This window comes from Rhinoraja longicauda, chromosome 22 (genome assembly GCF_053455715.1).
Source record: "Rhinoraja longicauda isolate Sanriku21f chromosome 22, sRhiLon1.1, whole genome shotgun sequence".
NCBI lineage: Eukaryota > Metazoa > Chordata > Chondrichthyes > Rajiformes > Arhynchobatidae > Rhinoraja > Rhinoraja longicauda.
This window is the reverse complement of record NC_135974.1, coordinates 6653951-6677414: the sequence shown is the minus strand read 5'-3', so window position 1 is coordinate 6677414 and position 23464 is coordinate 6653951. Positions and strand designations below refer to the sequence as shown.

General features: G+C 41.6%; 1 protein-coding gene across 1 annotated transcript in view; it reads right to left on the bottom strand.

Moving 5' to 3' along the window:
* Window positions 1–11427: 11427 nt before the first annotated feature.
* Window positions 11428–23464, bottom strand: part of LOC144604625 (transcriptional repressor CTCF-like) — a 31701-nt gene continuing 19664 nt past the window's right edge. Inside the window, exons 6-12 of the mRNA XM_078419244.1 lie at window positions 23017–23166; window positions 19217–19377; window positions 16828–17010; window positions 14869–15001; window positions 13424–13528; window positions 12074–12088; window positions 11428–11567 (exon numbers count right to left, since the gene is read on the bottom strand). Of these exons, the coding sequence (XP_078275370.1) occupies window positions 11428–11567; window positions 12074–12088; window positions 13424–13528; window positions 14869–15001; window positions 16828–17010; window positions 19217–19377; window positions 23017–23166 (887 nt within the window). The remainder of the gene's footprint in view (window positions 11568–12073; window positions 12089–13423; window positions 13529–14868; window positions 15002–16827; window positions 17011–19216; window positions 19378–23016; window positions 23167–23464) is intronic.

Here is a 23464-nt window from a genome sequence, read left to right as displayed (position 1 = left end):
CACTCTACAGTTTTAACCATCGGGAGTGTACTTGTAATTATATCATTTATAGCTGGCATTACGCTGCCTGGAAGATTGCCCTAAACTACATCATCATGCCTGAGGAGGCTTGAAGTCGAGGTCATTTGGGTTTTATTGATGTATACCATTTTTTTCCATTCTTGTGATGTATTCGTTTTCATGGTGTTAATTCTGTGCCAACATTTCTTAAGTAATATAGTTGCCTGAAAGAGTGCTCTGATTTTCAAGGAGCTTGGATCTGAAGGCAATTTAAAAAAGTGATATCTATTATATTGTTACAGCGTTTAAACAGGACCATCGGCCCAATTTGCCCACACTGGCTAACATGCCCCCACTACACTAGTCCCACCTACCTGCGTTTGGCCTGATTCCCTCCAAACATGTCCTATCCATCCTATCCATGTTCCTGTTTAATTATTTCTGAAACATTGGGATAGTTCCTGCCTCAAATACTTCTATGGCAGCTCATTGCTTGTACCCACCACACTTTCTCTTGTGGGGTGATCGAATGGATGATACTAATTACAGTAAACCATCATTTTACTGGACCTCTTTATAACAGATTGTGGTTATAGTGGACTGACATATTGATGGATGCCGACTCCACCACCAGCTCCAGCCGCCTTCCCGGCCAGATGTACGTCCACCAACAAGGCTTCCTCTGCCGCTTCCAGCCACGCCTGGCACCACCACCCCCACCACCACCCCCACCCCCACCCCCACCATCACCCTCACCATCACCCCCACCATCACCCCCACCCCCACCACCACCCCCACCCCCACCCCCACCATCACCCTCACCATCACCCCCACCATCACCCCCACCATCACCTCCATCGTCACCACCACCCCCACCCCCACCATCACCTCCACCGTCACCACCACCCCCACCACCACCATCACCCCCACCCCCACCACCACCCCCACCCCCACCATCACCTCCACCGTCACCACCACCCCCACCCCCACCATCACCTCCACCGTCACCACCACCCCACCCCCACCATCACCCTCACCATCACCCCCACCATCACCCCCACCGTCACCCCCACCCCCACCATCACCTCCACCGTCACCACCACACCCACCCCCACCATCACCTCCACCGTCACCACCACCCCCACGCCCACCATCACCTCCACCGTCACCACCACCCCCACCCCCACCACCACCCCCACCACCACCCCCACCCCCACCCCCACCATCACCCTCACCATCACCCCCACCATCACCCCCACCCCCACCACCACCCCCACCCCCACCCCCACCATCACCCTCACCATCACCCCCACCATCACCCCCACCATCACCCCCACCGTCACCACCACCCCCACCCCCACCATCACCCCCACCGTCACCACCACCATCACCCCCACCGTCACCACCACCCCCACCCCCACCATCACCTCCACCGTCACCACCACCCCCACCCCCACCATCACCTCCACCGTCACCACCACCCCCACCCCAACCCCCACCCCCACCGTCACCACCAACACCACCGTCACCACCACCCCCACCGTCACCAGCAGCACCACCAGCAGCACCACCGTCACCACCACCCCCACCACCACCGACACCACCGTCACCACCACTCCCAACACCACCACCATACCCATCCCCACCACCCTCATCACCACCACCACCACCCCCACCCACACCCCCACCACCCCCATCACCACCACCACCACCCCCACCCCCACCATCACCCCCACCATCACTCCCACCGTTACCACCACCACCACCCCCACCCACACCCCCACCACCCCCACCACACCCATCCCCACCACCACCACCACCACCCCCGCCACCGCCACCATCATCACCACCCCCACCCACACCCCCACCACACCCATCCCCACCACCACCACCACCCCCGCCACCGCCACCGTCATCACCACCACCAGCCCCACCACCATTGTCTTGACCCGAAACATCACCTACCAATGTTCTCACAGATGCTGCCTGACCTGCTGATTTACTCCAGCACTTTGTATCCTTTTGTGTATTAAACAGCAACTGCAGTTATTTGATTTTACTACTTGTACAATGATAATAACTTACTCAGTTATAGCGGACACTTGGCAACAACAGATACCATTCCCTCCCCCATGGTCCATTATGACGAGTGTTTACTGTATTAAACCACTGACCACAATGAATACACCTCGCATAGACAATTACTGCACATTGCTTTGATAGGAGACAAGCTGTACAATCATGGGCATGTATGCAACACCCACACACACACACTCATAGAGGGAAGGGGAAAGAGATGCCCAGAAGTATTTGTCTACTTTATAAATGCAGATTGATAATAAAGTAGTTAACTGACATGTGAGAAACTTGAGTGGAATCTATGTTGCAGCATTTTAAATTAATTATTTTTTGAAGTGTGGGTGAAATTAATCTTTGCAGCAATTTCTGTACGATGCTTCCTCATATTCCACGTGTTGTTTTGGAATGTACTGGAAATGTATTGGAAATTTGTTTCCATGTTATCTTGCAGATATTATTATATTTCCATGTATTTTAGAATGACCCATTGGGCACGTGCTGTCTCTCCAAGCAGCCCCAGCAGTCCCACTCCAACAATTATTTTCCTCTAATATGTTTATTCACACATTCCTTTTAATTTTCTTTTGCCTTCCATCACAGTGAGGAATGTGGAGGAGTCGCTGTGGTGGATGTTTATGTTAAAATGTATTTTATGTGTTCTTTTGCTATTTATTGGTATGACTGTGTGGCAAAACAAATTCCTCATATGTTGCAAAACATACTTGGCTAATAAAGTATGATTATGATGATGATGATTATAGGAACATAAACATAGAAAATATGTGCAGGAGGAGGCCATTTGGCCCTTCGAGCCAGCATTGTGATTCATTGTGATCGTGGCTGATCATCCACAATCAGTAACAGTCCTCCACAATCATTCATTGTGATCATGGCTGATCATCCACAATCAGTAACCCGTGCCTGCCTTCTCCTCATATCCCTTGATTCTACCAGTCCCTAGAGCTCTATCTAACTCTCCTTTAAATTCATCCAGTGAATTATGATTATAATTTCCTCCTAGTTCTCCCACCAGCTACCTAACCTTGGGATAATTTACAATGGCCAAATCACCGACCAACCTGCATGTCTTTGGGATGAGAGAGGAACACAGAGCATCCAGGGGAAACAGCCCCAGGGAGAAGCTGTGAACTTCACACAGACAGCACCTGAGATGGGGATTGATCCCAGGTTATGAAGCTGTGTGGGTGTGTACTATCTACAGCACCAGTGTTCCCTCTCGCATGCACCCTCCGATCTTGAAACTTTGTGCAGAAGTGCTTAACATGTTGATAATGTCATAGTATACACACATCAAATTACTGGCACCTAGCAGCTTAGCATTTAAATATTTGCACGTCTATATATAGGCACTTTGCGTTTTACGTGCTTGAAAAGCAGCGCGTAATTCAAAAATACATAAATGAAACATACACGTTGTTAGCATTATCCCCAAAATAAAGCTTAGGTATTAAAGCTTAGATATAAATAAAGCTTAGGTATTAAAGGAACAAGCGTGTTTTTCAAAAATGCATAAATTAACACACGTAAAAGGTGCCCGTATTGAATTATTAATCACTTAAGGTCCCTTTATGAAAAGGAGATCTACAAATATTAATTCTGGATCGTATGTCAACATTTTGTGGTTCAAAAGCTGACTCGTGTCTGACTACTGCTACTGCGTGGGACATAGTATGGTCTGTACATCTTGAGGCCTACTGCCGGGGTTAACTTCAGGCCTAGTCAAGAAATTATTCCTGTTTGTGCCACAGGTTGAGAGAATACATTTAAGGAGAATAACTGAAGGAACTGTCAGTGAGATGGGAGGAAGCAAAGTGGAGGCAGCTTGCGTGCAACTTAAGCACCTGCACAAAATGATGATTAGGAATGATTTACCGAACTACAAACTGTCGCTTTGCTCATCTCAATCAATTGTGAACCATTCACCATTCGCCTCCTTGCTTTTACTGCCAGTAATGACTGGATTCTGAGCCAGACAAGTGAGGGATGCATATGTTGCGTGTTGCCCAAATGAACAGTGGCTCTGGCACAGCAGGGGAGGCTTTCAGTCTGGCCAGACATGAGCCACTGAAAGAACAGCAGTGGGAAGGAAGGCTGCTGCTTGTCGAGCTGCCAGGCAGGAGCAGGCTTCACAGTGGGAGGCTGGTGTGCAGGGAGCCACGATGACCTGGTTAACCACTTGTCCCGTAAACAGCCGAATGCATTCAAACCACACAATAGGCTCCAAGAAGCGTGATAGGAACTGACAGCATCCTTCTTGTGAGGCAGGTCAAAGGTGACTGCTGAAGACATTATTAAAGATCACTGTTGTTTTTCAGACACGCACCACTATCAGGAAATGGGCAGATTTCTTAAATGGCAGGGCTGAAAACAGACTTAATTTGCAGCAGACAAAAGTGAAATCTGTTACGGAGAAAGGCAATTTCCTTGCAAATTCTCTCTCCTTTGTCCTAACCATGGTTTGCCTGCTGTGAAAGGAACATCTCTTCACCTCTAATATCTCTCCCCACCGCTCATGATAAGGCAACCAAAGACTGAAGCAGTGAACCCGCCTTTCGCTCCCCACAGATGCTGCCTGGCTGGTAGTACTTGCCACACTGCGTTTCCATCAGATCCCCAGTATCTGTGGAACGTTGCTTATACCTCTTTGTGCTGGGGGATGGGGTATTGACAGCAGCTCGCTTTCTGCCAACAAAGAGCTGAAACAAAGGGGATCTTCTCCTGAAGGCTAGGTCTTGTAATCGAGCGTAGAACACAAAGTGCTGGAGTAATTCAGCTGGTCAGGCTGCATCTCTGGAAGACATGGATAGGCGACGTTTCAGGATGGGACCACCCTTCTTCAGTCTCTCACTATCAGGCACCTTGCCTGCTGATCTGTTGCTAGCTATGGAATTAAAAAAGAGTGGCCAATTCTTGACCGGTGGCTTTGAATGCTGTGGACTTTGCTGCAACCAGTTCATTGATATCAAAGCCAAATGCAACCTGTGCCGGTTGGTACAGCAAAAATCTGCCCGCCTGATTCCAGCCCTCCCCTGCAACCAGTAGGGCTATTCCTTCCTCTTATCTTCAGAATGGCACATGGTGAAGGGGTGTGTAAACAGATGAGGTACTCGCAGAAAAGAAATACAATTACAATCAGTTGGTATATCTGCAACACGATCCTGCCCCTTAATGCATGTTTGGTGCAGACATGGACTCCTGCCACAAAATAATAAATATGTTGACAGCTATGTATTCCAGGATCCGATCCAAGGTCTAGATGCCTCAATGCACAGTGCTAACAGCTATATTTTGCGGTTATATTTAATTGCGCATGATATTAGTTAAATGTTTTCTTCATGATCTGAAATGGTTCCACCATTTATTCAACACCTAATATGGTTTTGTGGAGTACTGCACTTCCTCCATCTCTCCCTCAGCACACCTGTGTCTCATTGTACCTGTCCCTCAACGCTTCTGTAATTCTGGTAAGTGTCTCTCAATACATTTGTGTGCCCTGCATCTGTCCATCAAAACATCTATCCCATATCTGTGTTCTTTCGCACATGTACCTCTGGTATTTGTGTATAAACAGCAAACTTGCACCTTCTATGTCTGTGCCCTCCAGCACACTTGATCTTCTTCCCACCTCTTTCCCACAGCACACACATATCTCCCATGCTTGTTTACCTTAGAATACATTTACTTCTTCTATCGGTTCCCCTCAGCACACCTGCATCTCTTTCCCCAGTGCACCTGCCTCCCTCAGCATACCGGTATCTCTTACGTCTCTCAACACACCTACGTCCCCGAATCTTGCCTCAGTGTACCTGCACCCCTCTTTCTGTGTGTCTCAGCACATGTGCCTCGTATATATAAGCACATCTGTGACTTCCTTATCCCTTCCCCTCAGTACACCTGGACCTTTGTACCTGCATCTCTCAGCTTACCTGTGCCTGCAACTTTTCTTTCTCCCAGCACACAGTTCCTCATGTATCAGTGTTTCTCGGTACAATTCAACCTGTTAATCTCATGCATCTTTAAGTTTATCTACACCGTGAGATTTACTACCCCTTATGGGATGTGTAGGCAATATCCCAGATTCTGAACAGCTGGTAAACATTACAGAGTTAATTGTTCCGTTGAGGTTTCCCCTTGCATTTTACCTATTGCATCATGATTAAAACCTTTACCTGTGACTATTTGCAGTAGAGTCCGTTCATCCTAAAGTTTTGGATGTGCCATCATGTTGAGGGACCCTCTGGCACATGTATTTCTTTGCATGGGCAAAATTAGTGTGGTGACCCATCAAAAGCTTCTCCAATTTTCAGTTTAGTTTATTTTAGTTTATTGTCAGGTGCAGTGAAAGGGTTTTCCCACTTACTTGGATGTCATTAGTGTGGTCAGGACATTTATTATCAGATAGACACAACATGCTGGAGTAACTCAGCGGATCAGACAGCATCTCTGGAGAGAAGGAATGGGTGACATTTCAGGTCGAGACCCTACTTCAGACTTCAGTCGCCCTCCAATTCGATTAGCAATCTCCCTCCTATGTCTGAAGAAGGGTCTTGACCCAAAACGTCACCTATTCCTTCTCTCTAGAGATGCTGCCTGCCCCGCTGAGTTACTCCAGCTTTTTGTGTCTATTTCTCCTATATTCTATCATTACTATCCAAGATGGTGGTATTGTCAGCAAATTTAAAGATGACGTGTCTTGCTATATAGTCGAGTACAGAGAGAGTATTTTCTCAAATTACTAGCGAGGTAATGTGAAAGGTGCTGATGGGTCCCTACCATTGAGCTGATGGGTCCTAAAGGAGCTGATGGGTCCCTACCCGGAATATCATTGCTAGGTTATTCTGGCACACATACAGCCTGGCCTGGTCTGACCTGCTGAGGGCTGGTCTCGTCAGCAGCATGATTGCGCCACCTAGTGACCAAACTAAGAGTGATCTGGACACAGCAATGGCTCGAGGAGAAACCTTGATCCTTCTGTTTGGTGGATCCGGATGGGCATTGCGGGTTAAAGCAACAACTGGGAGCAGGGTATTTCTAACCCCTTCCTTCTATCTGAATTTGTCTGAATTAACGTGTGGAAAGGCCTTGAAATTCATCGGTAAAAAGCAATGGCAGCCTGGATCCATGTCAAGTCAAAGAGAGGTAGGGAAGATATTTTTAACTACTTTTTAGGATCACATAATCATCATTGAAAAACACCATTTGACCCATTAAGTCCATGCCAGCTTCTAATAGAGTCATCCCATTAGTATGTAGAAACAAGGAACTGCAGATGCTGATTTACAAAGAAGGACACAGTGCTGGAGTAACCTGGTGGGTCACACAGTAACCCTGGAGAACGAGGACAGATTGGTTTCGGTTCAGGACCCTTAAGATATTGAATCCAATCAGCATCATTCCCTTGCTCCTTACTGTCATCCTGCACATTATTCTCATGTTCATAAGTGATAGGAGCAGAATTAAGCCATTCGGCACATCAAGTCTACACCGCCATTGAATTATTATCCCTTTAACCCCATTCACCTGCCTTCTCCCCATAATCCCTGACACCCATACTAATCAAGAATCTATCTTTGCCTTAAAATTATCCATTGACTTGGCCTCATTGACATTGACTTTGCTATTGAGGGCGTGCCGCGTAGGTTTACTAGGTTAATTCCTGGAATGGCGGGACTGTCATATGTTGAAAGACTGGATGGACTAGGCATGTATACACTGGAATTTAGAAGGATGAGAGGAGATCTTATCGAAACGTATAAGATTATTAAGGGGTTGGACAAGTTAAAGGCAGGAAACATGTTCCCAATGTTGGGGGAGTCCAGAACAAGGGGCCACAGTTTAAGAATAAGGGGTAGGTCATTTAGATTTAGAACGGAGATGAGGAAAAACTTTTTCAGTCAGAGAGCTGTGAATCTGTGGAATTCTCTGCCTCAGAAGGCAGTGGAGGCCAATTCTCTGAATGCATTCAAGAGAGAGCTAGATAGAGTTCTTAAGGATAGCGGAGTCAGGGGGTATGGGGAGAAGGCAGGAATGGGGTACTGATTGAAAATGATCAGCCATGATCACATTGAATGGCGGTGCTGGCTCGAAGGGCCGAATGGCCTACTCCTGCATCTATTGCCTATTGTCTATTGTCCATAGCCATCTGTGGCTATGAATTCCAGATTCACCACCCTCTGACTAAAGAAATTCCTCCTAAAGGAACTTCCTATAATTCTGAGGCTATGACCTCTAGTCCTAGACTCTCCCACTAGTGGAACCATCCTCTCCACATACACTCTATCCAGGCCTTTCACTATTCCGTAGGTTTCAATGAGGTCCCCCCCCCTCCCTCATCCTAAACTCCAGTGAGTACAGACCCAATGCCATCAAACACTCATCATATGCTAACCCTTTCATTCCTGGGATCATTCTCGCAAACCTCTGGACCCTCTCCAGCGCCTACACATCCTTCCTCAGATATGATGCCCAAAATTGTTTAGTGCTCCAAATGCGGTCTGACCAGTGCCTTATAGTCTCAGCATTACATCCATTTCCGTACTCTAGTCCTCTCGAAAAAAATGCTAGCATTGCATTTGACTTCCTTACGATTAGACTTGCAAATTAACATCTTCCCTTGAGTTTTCTGGTCCCAGGCTTAATAAACCTGAAATGTGCTGAAGAGAATAATGATCATTTATTGTATTGTATTGTATTTATAATTTTGTGGTATTGTTGCATTAATGTGACTGCAAAACTGCAGCAAGTAAGAATTTCATTGGTCGGTTCTTCGGGTTGAAAATCATTTGACTTCCAGAACAGTCAAATTTTACAGATGCTTGTAACAAAAGTTAATTTTCAATGATACAAATGATTTAAACAATGCACATGAAGCTGTGCCTCAAGAAACATCTGTGCATTCAGAGTACAATATTTGTGCAATTATATCAAATGAGTAAAATACTAAACACAAAATAAATAATTTCTGTTACAAAAGTAAAATGCAGCATTTTTGTGTTTTATTAAACAGCTGAAATAACTTAACAGAATGAAAGTATCAACTTCAACAATCCATTTTTTTTAAAAACACCCACAACATGCTAGATTATGACATGTATAACAATTACAAAAAATAAACATGAAAGGCAAAGATTATGATCACTCTGTCTTTCCTATTACTCATTTCATTTCACAAAAACATTGTTACTCAATGGCTGCACAAAATGGGTGATACGAATCGGCATTTCATTTCATACTGTTTACCAATGAACGTGATGGAGAGGAAAATTGGATCAGGAGAAACAAGATCCCAATTCACCAGAGGATATTTTGCATAAATTCAGCGTACCAAAAAATAATTTTGTGATGGTAACTACAGAAAAGGCAGGTAAGCTTAGATAAACGGAGAGGTTTGGGTCCATTTCATCTTTTTATAGTGCAGTTGACGAAGGATGTTTAAAAATAGTGCATAGGACAATGCAATGAAAATAAACTTATGTCACACTGCCTCATCATATTTGCCAAAAACTTCCAATGTGCTTCAAAAAGAAAGTAACAATACACCGTTAGTTGTTATACAGTAACCATTTTGCATAGGAAGATCTCAGAAACACAGATGGATGAACTGGTCAATCTGTAGATGGTGGGGTGGGCACAGATTCCCAGTCGTAACTGAATAAAATGAGGGACAATACTCGAAGCCAGGAAGAACTCTGCTTTAACTTGATGTGATAATGATATTTTTCCTTTTACATTTATCTCCTGTATTTGTGCTTTAAAGCCACTTTAAAAATCTGGGCAAGAACCACCAGATCAAGAAACACAGTAGAAAACAACGTTGTGTTTATTTATTTACTTTTTTCACATAAATTCCATGAGAAAGAATTTTCTTCCTTATCAGTTTTTTGGAGAGTGATTTGTGAATTTGTTAGAGGTGAATTTCCATTACCCAAACGGCCATAATGCAAGGGTCATCTATACAAATCATCTAAAAAGTTAATAACTCTTTCCAACAGTAAGATTAAAATATTTGTTGATATCATTAAAAACAACTTTATTTAAATAATTAATGGTCAAAAGAATACAGAAGAATTTAAGAAAAAGAAAGGTCTGTATGGGAAAGATGAATTGAGAAATAAAATGATGAATGGTGGTGGGTTAATGGTGGATCAACATCTGATCAACTTGGTTGTGCCAATTATACAGCAAATTCCATCCTATGCCAGCAAAATATGTCATTAACATTTTAGCCAATCTTCACTCAGCCCACCATGTTCATCTAGAACATGTGATCTAAATGCTTTGGACCGTCATTTCGACTTGCAAGCTCTATTTATACTGGTGCAGAATAGTAATTCATATATTTTTGGAAAATGCTCATATTTCTTTAGCTGATTCTTAACTTTTGACTGACAGGCAAACAGCTGATCCTTAGCAAAATAATTGAATGGCATTTAAGCGACTCGAACCTGGATGATTTAACATTCTGTTGAACATCGAACATTTATCATTCTAGAGAACCTGGACATTTTCCTATTCCTAATAGGAAAGTTGGGATAAATTCTGGTGCACCCACTGCTGACTGACTCAGCTCCATTGTTCATGACCCTACTGGAAAACAATTTTTTGAAAATCATCCATGTGCTATAAACAGGCAGATTTCAGGATTTGTTTCCATTTAAGTGAATGGAACCACATTTCAGAAGTGCGGTAGATCTATTGCAATTTCTACTGGCACCAAACACTGATCGATTACCTCCAATTTTTATTCCAATCTTGGAAATTAACAAAACTTGGTAACTTTGCAAATTTTCTTCAGGTGGTATCTAAATTTGTCACCAGCACCAGTTTACAAAATGCATAACGATGTTTTGCACAAATGCGTTGGACATCAACTCTCCTTTCATTATTGAACAAACTGGCAATGACAATGAATCCTAGGACAATGGCCTAAAGATCAACTGGAACTGTCCAGGCATGCCAGGAAGCCCCAGAGATGTTCTCAAACCTTGCTTTGGAGAATGGTATAAACAAAAAGCATTAAAACTTACAGCTATTTACATTTCCCAACTAACAACTATGAATGAAAAAGTAGCCCAGAGCTTTAAAATTACACAATACTAGCTAGCTTTCAGAAGTGTTGCTTGGTGGTTGTAAATTCTTACTTAATTTTCTTTATACAAGTGCTTTAACTTTTAAACAATCTTGTCCCTTATTTTGGTGTGCTGATTTAGGCATAAAAACTGCAACAATATCTCTGGAACTTTTTTTCAACTCTGATTATATATATCGTTTAATCAGCTCCTTGTAAAAAAAACAGTGACAAAATGTTAGAGGAGAGGAGATGGTTCCTCAAAGGACCATTTCTTTCAGGATCATCTCAGGAGTAATCTCTTTCTTGGCTTGAGTATGCAGTGTATCCAGCTTTCTGCTGTTGTCCATGTGGCTGGAAATACTCTCTGCAGGATCCTGTGGGCCAGGACTCATGTCAGCTGCAGAAGTAGAAAGGATACATGAATGTTCAAAACTGTAAGACAATTCAATCAAACCCACAAAATGGGGAACGAGAGAAGTGAGAAAGATGATAGATCAAACAAATGGATAAAATAAAAGTTCAGAAGTGTGGAAAAATATCCAGAGAACTGGAATTCAATAAAGTACCAAAAGCACTGTGTCAAGGAAATGGGGAAAGAGAAAATATGAGAAAAAAGAACATTCACAGCAGAACAGAAGAAAAATATTCAGTGTGAAAAAGAATCAAGAGAAAATGAAATGAGGAATATAATCTGAATAAGGATAACAAAGTGGTGAGAAACAATGGCAAATAAAAGAAACAATGATTTGAAAGAAAACTCAATCAAAAAAAGGTAAGTTAATATGTAGGCTTATCAATTAGTGAGACAACTGTACTTTGGCCTGCATATAGATAGGATAAGGGTGGAGACATCTTGCTCCAATTATATAAAGCCGTGTACTTGCACACTTAGAAGATCTGCACGTTCCTTCCCCCTCTCTTCCCTGTGTCCCATCTGGAATTGCACCCATTTCTCCCCTTCCCTCTCCACCTATATTCCTTCCTTTGGCTTCACAATCTGCACCTCTTCTAACCTTAGCTCAATTTTTGTCTTTTCATCCCTGGCCTTTGTCCAACCATCTGCCAGTCAACCCATCTCCCCCAACTACCACTCGCCATGCTTCCTCCTGACCCCACCCCCTCCCCTCCACTGTCAGTCTGATGAAGGGTTCCGGCCTGACATGTTCTCCAGAGAACGGTAGCGCAGCGGTAGAGTTGCTGCTTTACAGCGAATGCAGCGCCGGAGACTCAGGTTCGATCCTGACTACGGGTGCTGCACTGTAAGGAGTTTGTACGTTCTCCCCGTGACCTGCGTGGGTTTTCTCCGAGATCTTCGGTTTCCTCCCACACTCCAAAGACGTACAGGTATGTAGGTTAATTGGCTGGGTAAATGTAAAAAAATTGTCCCTAGTGGGTGTAGGATAGTGTTAATGTACGGGGATCGTTGGGCGGCACGGACTTGGTGGGCCGAAAAGGCCTGTTTCCAGCTGTATATATATGATATGATATGATATGATGATATATGAGATGCTGCTTGACACACTGAGTTACTCCAGCACTTTATGTTATTTTTGTATAAACCAGCATCTGCAGTTCCTTGTATCTCCTCTAGAATATTAGGTATTTATGCAGTCTTCCTACCAAGGGAAAATAACCTTGCAATGGAGAGAGGGTGTATGTAGAAAAGCTTGACCAGATTGATTTTTGGATTGGTAGGTGTGTCATAATGATTCATTTTAGAAGAAAGTGAGGTGATCAAATGGAAACATACAAAATTGATGGCAGAATTATGTTTCCTCTGACTGGAGTGTCGAGAACCAAAGGTAAGTCTCCAAATCAACTGCCAACCATTCTCAACAGATGTAAACAAAAAATCTTCAACCATAGGCAGTGAATCTTTGGAATTCATTACTCAAGAGGGCAGTTGAAGTTCAGTTGATCAATGCATTTAACACACACTAAATATATATTTAGATAGTAAGCAAATCAAGGGATATGGGGTTAGTGAAGGAAAGTGGTGCTGTGTTAATATAGATTACCATTGATTTTGTGGAATGTGAAAGGATATATCTTTCTGCCCACATTTGTTTCCCTGAGAAAAATAAAGCTATGCTAAGATTTGAAGCACTGTACCTGAGTTAGTCAACTGAAGCTGACAATTATTAGAAATTCAGGTGGAGTATCCAAGAAACAGAAAAGAATATCACAGGCACAGTCAACTGAAAAGTTAAACACATGCATTATAAAGTGCTGTACCATTATAAAGTGCTGTACCTGTTTCCTCCTCTTTAACTGTGTTTGTTTGGACATACTTTCCAATGTGAGCATCATTTGTTCTTTCAATGATCTTCGTAGTCCTTTGCTCAACTGGAGGCTGATCTATAACAAACAGAAACATTTCACAGCACAGTTTCCACGTACATCCTTGAGCTAAAACATTTATGCTATTAATCCTGATTTTTTTGTTGACTTGGAGATGTATCCAAATATCTCTCTTGCAAACCTCTGCAGGTGCACTGTAAAAAGCATACTGCCGGCTTGCATCACCACATGATTTAGGAACAGCTCTGCCCAAGACTGCAAATTACAGAGAGTTGTACCCCAGTCCATCACACAGACCAGACTCCCCACCATTGACTCCGTCTACACCTCATGCTGTCTCGGGAAAGCAGCCAACATAATCAAAGATCTTTTCCATCCTATTCATTACTTCTCCCCGATCCTGTTGGGCAGAAGATTCCAAAGCTTGAAAACATGTATTACCAGACTCAGCTTCTTCCCCTCTGTTATCAGACTTCAAAATGGTCCTTCCATAAGTTAGATTACATCCCGATTTCCAAACCTACCTCATTGGACTTTTTCTCTCGAACTATTATGCTACTATGTTGCGAAAATATATTCTGCAGTCTGGTATTTCTTTGCTCTGTCTACTTGTGTTTGGCTTGATTGTATTCATCTGCAGTATTATCCAATTTGACTGAATAGCAAACAATTGCTTTTCACTGTATCTCGATACATGTGACAATAATAAACCTGAACTTAAACCTAAAAAGGCACTAACAGGGGCCCTTTTATAAAAGGTTATAAAAGGTTATGACAGGTTATAAAACAATCAACAATATCCAAAAGGATCTTAAAAAATAGGTCTTTTTAAAGTGTGAAAATTTGGGGGAAAAAATGTCAAAAGGGATTTATATATGACAATGAATGCATTTATGCAGCACATTAATGTAAGAATACGTTTCAAATTCAGATAGCTAAACAAAAACCTGATAGTGATTCACATAGAGATATTAAGATAGCTAGATGAAAAAGATTGAATCAGAGGAGCAGGCAGAGAAACCTGAGCTGACAAAATTTGGATTATGTGGCAGTTTAAAATGGGATTCTAGAGAGTTACATAATCAATATTTAAACAATAAAAACTTCTTAAAAGGAGTAAGCCCACAAGTTTAGCTTATAAAAGACCTGAGCATGCTGCTCACAGAAATGCAAATGTAGTTCTTATCTGATGACTAATCTGTTCAAATGTAAATGTAAAAAAAATGTTAAAAACCTTTATTGTCATTACACAAAGTACAGCGAAATTAAAGCAGTCCAGATGATGCAATCACACACAGCAGACAGTACAAAGGATAAACATTTATCCATAACAAGCTAAACCTGCATTTAACTTGTTATATAATAATTTTGGCTCGAGTTATTTGTTTAAAATGCACCTTCTTTTGCTTTTTTGGAGTTTCTGGAGTCCAGCATCATCTTGTTACTCTTGATTTTCTTTACCGTCATTGCCGTATCTCTATCTTGCCCCCTCTGACTCCTGCACTTCTCAGCATGTTTTTTCATGATGTTCTGATAAAGCAACAGACTTTTGCTTGAAGCATGTACATAACATTTTCATCCTCACTGTCATTTTCATTTAGCATTATAAATAAACAATAGTACAGCTAATAAACAGTAATGATTAATCATTGTAAAAGCAACACTAAACTATTCAGACACTGACATAACAGAATACCTTAACTGATTATATAATTAATTATATTATATGATATAATTAACTTAACTATATAATTAACTGACATAATTAATATTATTATTAATATAATAATAAAAACAAAAAAAATGATAATACTTGAACATTTCAATCTTTGATTTTGTTTCTGTTCAAGAGTGTTTTATCATTTTTTTAAAATTAGTGTACTGCAAAATTGCCTTCCTGAAATTTACCATATTAACATTAATGCTTTCCAACACCTATCTATTCATCACTGTCACTTACTGACAGCACATCTCACAAACACAAAGATTTGGTTAACAATACATTTGCACATTTTGAAAGCCACGTATGAGATTCTTGAAACAACATGAATGAGAATGAAAACTTTAAATTCAGCATGATTAACATTTATTGCATTCAATGTTTTCAAATAGCTTATGGGAAAGCTTTTGACTTAATTGGTGAAAAACAGAAGAGTTCAAATTATACAGTAAACATCTAATCAGTAAACACCCAATTTAAAGAGCAAAATGGATAATCTACAGTAACTTCTTTTGTAAAGCAGCTTAAAAAAAAGCAATGTTATGGATGGTTACATGCAAATTATATGTCTGAAGTCAATTTCAATCACTCACTGCAGCGTGGACCCCAAACTTTTATTTTTTATTTATTCCTGTTTCAGGATCTGGGCACCACTGGCAAGGCCAGCATTTATTGCTCATCCCTAATTGATCTTGAGAAAAAGTGGAGGGGATCCGACAGGTGATCCCATCAACAGCTTCTTAAGGACCATGAAGTATGAGCAATAAATGTTGGTCCTGCCAGAGGTGCCCAGATCCTGGCAAAGATATTCCCACTTGATTTAGACCCAGCACCACAATGAAGATACATTGCCAAGTTAGAATGGCATGTGAGTTGGAGAGGAATCTGGAAATGGTGATGAAGGAAGCAGCTGCCCTTGCTTGTCTTTCCGAATAGCAGAAGTCAGAGTTGAGAGATGCTCTTGGACTAGCCTGGGCATAACTCCATTACATTTTGTAGACAGTGTACACTACCACATCTGTGTGCCAGGGTGGAGGGGATAAATGTTCAATGAAATACCAATGTGAGTGCTTCGTTCTGGATGGTGTGGGCACATAGATATGGTAGTGTAAACTGTCTACACATTGAGGCATTTTAAAATACCAATTTACCTACCAACCTGCATATCTTTAGGATGTGTGAAGAAACCCACTCAGTCACATGGAGAATGTGTGAACTACACACAGACTGCATTGAGATTAAGAATTGAACCAAGGTCATTGGCAGCGGCTCAAAGTGTGCCTCTGTGCTCAAGATCATGTGCTCTACTAAAGTTTATTAAAGAGGATAACAGCTACAAATGAGATCAATACTCCTAATATTATAGGATATTATAAAATAGAATGAAATTGGAAATTATGATGAATAGTTTTGATGTCCAGAAGCCACTCTTAGCAGTCAAAGCACACTGCCTCACAGTACATACTCTATAATATGTTCAGATGTTACTTCTTTTTCAGCAGTTAAGGGAAATGCAAATTACTCTTTTATTGCTCATCCCCCAAGACTGCAATGCACATTGCCTGCTGTGGTAGAAATTTAGGGTATCTGACAGATTATGTACACCTTTTGATAAAGGCAAAATGTAAGAAGGTACCTTGCGTGTAAAGCTTTTGCAACACCAGGAGCAAACGTGCGCCTCTGGAACAAAACTCGGATCATGATGTTTCTTGAAATGCAGATCCAGGAGCTGCTTCTGTCTGAAACTTTTATCACACTGAGTGCAACTGAATGGTTTCTCCCCAGTGTGGATACGCCTATGCATTATCATGTGACGTTTCTGTGGATAGAATAACACCAGCATTAGTAATCAGATACTTTTAAATCAGATTAGTTTTCAGGAATTAAAGAAGTAAAATAGTACGTTTGAAATATGGAATTAAAACAAAGAGTATTTAGCAGGTCCAGTATCAATGGAAAGATAAATGATGGATTTCAGGAAGAAAATCTGTTTTTAGCCCATGTAACAATTAGTTTCAGAGAAATTCATTACATGTACTGCTAACTTTTTCCAAGATATGTGATAACCTTGCCTTCAGATTTGGAATGGGCAATTGTCCTTGTTTTCCTATCTGTTCACAGTTTATAAGTGTTGCTTATGAGGGTAGCATTCATGCTCATTCCTATTTGCTCTTGAAATAAATGGTTTGCCATTTCAGAGGGCAGTTAAGAGTCAACCATATTGAACTGAACACATGCATTGGCGCAGGCTCCCTGAAGCTGGTGAATATAAGTTTTTACCTTTAGATTATTGTATTACTAATCCACCTATTTATGCTGCCAAACACCATCATCCAGATGTGAAGCCACTAGTTGAATAATATGGTGGCACAATTGATCAATTAAATAGTCTGAGATTTCCTTTGAGGTGAACCTTCCAACATCACATTGCAGGCCTAACAACAACCAAATATAAGGAATGCAGTGAGATTGGGTTGAAATCTTGAGTTACATTACTCATTGCAGTAATGTGGTGAATATTTGGTGCTGAAAGGAAGTTGATCGGAAAGAAATATCTAAAAAAAGACTAAGTATTTGACAAAGAGTGTGGCAAAATTAAATACAGCTCTCTCAAAAGAAAAGCCAAAAGAAATTGTAATAGGAAAATGGTTTTGGCATTAAAATCATTTAGTAACTATCTTGACTGAAGAAGACACAATAAACACAGTACAAGTAGTGGGGGGCCAAGAGTTTAATTACAATGATGAACCTAAAGTAATTAACATCACTGGAGGGAAAGCACTTGAAAAAGCAAGGATACTTATTTCCTGGATCTGGCAATCTGTATCCTGAGATTTTAAAAGAGTTGGCTGGAGACATAAATGGAAGCATTGATTGTGACCTTTAAAAAAATCCTACTCTTATCTTCCAGTCCAGTGGATTGGGAGGCTGAAAAGTGAGCTACTCTTATTCATGCGCGGGGAAAATAGGTCATTCAGGCCAATAACAGAAAACTTTGAAAATCTCATGATTGGCAGTTTATGAAAAGAAAACGTAAATGAAATGAAAATGTTGGAAATCTGAAATAAAACAGAAAATGCTGGAAACATCTAGAGGCTCAGGCAGTACATGTGGGAAGAGAAACAGAGCTAATATTTCCCATTCAAAGCATTTTGTCAGTGTTCAACAAATTAATGAAAGTCTTCGGAGGAGATATCCTGTAGGATAATCAAGGGATACGGTAAGTCTGGATTTTGAAAATACATTTGATAGAGTCTATCACTAAAGTCCAAACAATCAAAGGGCTCAAAATGTTGGTGGTGACAAATCAGAATGGATAGTATGTTGGATCAGACAGAAAATATAGTAGGAATGAATGGGCCTTTTGAGGTTGGCAAGATGGTGAAGCGGGACAAAGGATGTGAGATACATCAGTGGCCTTTCAGATGCTCAAAATTTATGAAAAGTACTATGTGGATACAACAAGCAATTGTAAATGCAAATTGAAAATGCAAATTGTGAATTTCAGATGCAAATATTTAATGTAAGTTTGGGTGAAATCATGCCTGGTGTATTATGTGTAGATTTAGGCTCAGACTTAACAATTCATCTTTGCTTTGGATTACTCTTGGAGTCCTGTCAAAACTGAGTTTTCATATGTATATACTACTAAAAGGTGATTTCATTGAGTCATGCAAGATTCTGAAGTAGGATTGATAGGCTGTTTCCTCAGGCTATAAATAAGGGATGGGGACTGTATTGCCTCCGAATAAAGAAGTGGACATTTGGGAGGGAGATGAGGGGACATTTCTCTGAGGTAAATCTGTGGGCCTCTGCAATCCCGAAGGGTTGTTGATGTTCAATCATTAAGTTTACCAACAGAATTTTGAGCACTAATTCAATCAAAGAATATGGGTAGTGAAGGGGAAGCTGGACATTGTATGGTGATAAGCTGCAAACTTTATAGGTGGTGAGGAAAGCTCGATGGGGTGAATGGTCTGCATTTCATATGTTCTCATATATCTGAATAGTTTTGAGCTATGTACCTGTTTACATGCATAATCACACTGGTCACACTTAAAGCGTTTCTCATTCCTGTGGGTCTTTTGATGCTGAATAAGTGCGTAGCGCTCATGGAACGTAGCCTCACAGTAACGGCACTTCATGCCAGAGCTTGTATAGGAATGCTGCTTTCGTAAATGGACGCCTGTAGATTTAAAATACCAGTGTCATTATTTCTGAATATCACTGTGGACAACTTTAAAAAAAATTGGGGTAGATTTTAATTCTGTGCAATAGTGGAAACCGGTCACAGCCAGTTTTGCATCTCTATCCATGACAAGAGGATCATGGCAAGAGACATAAAACAGGTTCATGATACATTTTCTACACCGATCGCACTGACTGGGTGTGAAAATAAATGAATGCAAGTTGATTGAGATAGCTTTTATTTAACATTTCTAAATATTAAATAATCTATTGTTGTGATATTCAATTTTGCTCTAAATGAAAAGTGTTAACTGCTAAGTGTCATTCATAAGACTGCAAGCAACAAATTAATGAATCGTAAAGAGCATTCTTTGCAAGTGATAGTCTGTACACTGCATGATGTTTTGTGCTACCCTCTGTACATCTATCTAGAGCCATGTACGGTTACTTGTCAATCTCTGACAAAAGGCACTGGATAATTACCATCAATCTTTGAAATAGCATGCGAGACAAAAAAATCAATTCCTGCTCCTATACTTGAAGAGAGAATCAATAATAAAAATCAGATCACACAGTTTTCACCTAAATCAGTAGAGTAACTTAAGAAGCATCATTTATGATTGATCTGAGAAGGTGGTAACTGAAATTCTTCAGTTAAATTTCATCGACTATAGCTTCTTCTTGCAGATCATTAGATACCGACGTTTGAGTGAAAGGTTACCTCTGAAGTCCCTCTTAAATCTCTCCCCTCTCATTTAAGGCTATATTCTCTAGTTTCAGAATTCTCTACCTGGGAAAAAGACTGTGAGTGTTCATTTTATCCATGCCTCAAGTGATTTTGAACACTTCAATAAGGTCACCCCCTCAGCCTCCTATATTCCAAAGAACAAAGACGCAGCCTATCTCATCTCTCCATATAACTCTGCAAGACCACATAACATCCCAGTGAATGTCTTCTGCACCCAATCCAACTTGACATCCTTTCTATAGCTGGGTGACCATACACTGAGTGTAGTCTCGCCAATGCTATGTACACCTGCACCATGCCAAATTTTGTACTCAATACCCTTCCAAATGAAGGCAAGTGTGCCACATGCATTCCTCATCACACTGTCCACCTGGCTTGCCACTTTTAGAGAGCTGTGCACCTGTATTCTAAAGTTTCTGTCTGTAAAACCTCGCAGGGCTCTACTATTTACAGCTGCAAGTCCTGCCCGGGTTCAACCTTTCGAACTGATCTAGATGCAATGTAAACTCAGATATCTTTCCTCACTGTACCACCAAATTTGTCTTAATCTGCAAATTTACGAACAATGTTAACTACATTGTTATCGAAATCATTAATGTATATTACAAACATCAGTGGATCCAGCATTGATCCCTGTGGCACACAACCTTATTCAGGCCTTGCATGGGAAAAACTACCTTCCACAACAATCCATCCTTTTTCTCCAGAGATGCTGCCTGACCTGGTGAGTTACTCCAGCTCTTTGTGCCTATCCTCCACAACAATCCTTTGACTTTTCCTCCAATTATGAATCCAATTTGATAGCTCATCTTGGATTCCCTGGAATCTAACCTTTCAGACTGGCCTATTATGCAGGACCTAGTCTAAGGCCTTACTGAAATCCATGTTGACAATGTCCAGTGCCCGGTGATCATCAATCCTCTTTAAAAACATCTGATTCATGAGACACCATTTCCCATTCACAGAATGCATGCTGACTATTCCTAATCAGTATGTGCCTATCCAAATTCTGGTCGTAAAGATATAACCTGGAACACAAACAGTTATCGAGACATACAGCACAGGTGATTAGATGATCATGGCTGGTGAATGCACTTGCCATCTACCACCCATTTACACTAATCCTACATTAATCCCACTTTTATTCTCCCTCCATTCCCATCAATCTCCTTCTCTCCACATTCCAAACAATACCCTCCCGATTCTGTCACTCACCCACACACTCGGTGAGTGACAGAACATATAGAGGCCTACCAGCCTTCATGTCCTTTTGATGTGAGAGGAAACCAACTGGCCACGGGGAAAAAGTGCAAACTCCACACCAACAGCACCCAAGGTTAGGATTGAACCTGGGTCTTTCGAGCTGTGAGGCAGAGGCTCTACTAGCTGCGCCATTGTACAAACCCAAATGTGATCACAACATTGTTGCAGGTACAGAGTGGAAATATGCCAAGCTTTCTTATCACTGGCAAATAAAACAAAATCTTATGCGATTTTTAAATGTCTTGTTTGAGAAGCTTGAATCTGTTCATTCATACTGCCACTGGAGGCTAATTGCAACAGCAAAGCATAGTCTTGCTGGGTTTATCCAGCTTTATGCTGGGAAGCAAAGTCACTCAGATCCTACAACAGGAAAGGTATTCCACAGTACTCCAGTAATTTTACTGCATTGTAGCACTAAGATTTAGACTGCAAAGGGGAAGACAAGTTACTTGGTTAAAACTTTATTTATTTTTTAATGCTAATTATGTTAAATATTTTTGTCTTTATATATTTATAAAAGTTATATTTTAATACAGTAAACACTTGTTTTAACGGATTTCTTTATAACGGATTTCAATTTAACGGACAGACCTACTGATGGCTGACTACGATGTCCCCGGCTTGCGCTGCCCAACTGCCTTGAGTGCCGGCTGCCTCTTGCAGCGCTGGTTTCCCCGGCCACTTGCAGTGCTAGTTTCCTCCATGGCGCATCCTTATCCAACTACAGGCACGGCTGCCAGTGTCACCCCCTCACGCCGCCTCCCCTGCCGCTAACTGCCCCGGCCACCCGCGGGCCCTTATAGCCCCAGCCGCCCACACCACTGCACATAACGTCCAGGCTGTGTCTGCCGCCGCCACTGATCCACACCTGCACTCCAGCCACCCACGGGCTGCAACCATTGGCTCCCATAATCCTCACCTCTTCCTCCAGCCAACAGCAGGCCAGGGCCATCAACTCACCTGCATTCCAGGCCCAGTTCCTGACCGAGAGTCTGAAAAAGGGTCTCAACCAGAAACGTCAACTCTCCATGTTCTCCAGAGATGCTGCCTGACCTGCTGAGTTACTCCAGCACTTTGTGTCCTTTTGTATTCTGCTGTTGTTTGTTTCTACTACTAATACAACGATAATACCATACTCGTTTAGCGGACAATCAGCAATAACGGACACCATCCACCCCCCATGGTCCGTTATAACGAGCGTTTACTGTACACGTTTTGATTGTTAATTTCAATCGTTTAAACATTTCTCAATGTCAGAAACATTTGAGAATATTAAAATCGCTTCAGCTTTTACAGTTTAGAACTTCCTCTCCCAGCTTTGCTAGACATCAAGGATATTTCCAGGCCAGTATCGCCGCAACCTACCACCGAAGAAACCAGCTTTCAAAGTGGATGCTGCTGTATTGATGGAAATGCATCAATGCATCAGGACAAGGCAAATGCAAGCACACATTGACATAAAGGGACTACAGGCAGCAATTCTGCATGTGTCATCTATGTCAGCAAGATCTAGCCCACTGCTATTGCAAGTTCCAGGCCATGGTAAGTAGAATATTTAGAAGTTAATAGAATATAGACTTTCGTTGTCTTCACTTTCAAAGCATTCCTTTGTCCAGATGATCCTACCCAAGTCACTTTTTCTTGCAATAATAGCGTTACAGTGAAGACAGTGGTACTTGGGCACATTGTCCATGTGCTTCTGCCGGATGTGCATCTTCATTGTACCACTCTGTGTGAAATTAGCCTGGCAAATATGGCATTTGTAAGGTTTCTCACCTACAAAAGATTGGAAATTACAGCATTAGCAGCTGCTCATTATCTACAAATTGCAACCAGACTCTTAAATGCATCTGTGGACATTCCATTCCCCCAGCAATTATTGCCATGGTTAGGATCAACTAAACACACTATCAAACTCCTAGGATCATCTGTGTAGGGAGGAACTGCAAATGCTGGTTTAAACCAAAGACAGACACAAAAGGTTGGAGTAACTCAGTGGGTTAGGCAGCATCTCTGGAGAAAAGGAATAGGTGACGTTATGGGTCTCAACCTGAAACGTCACCTATTCTTTTTC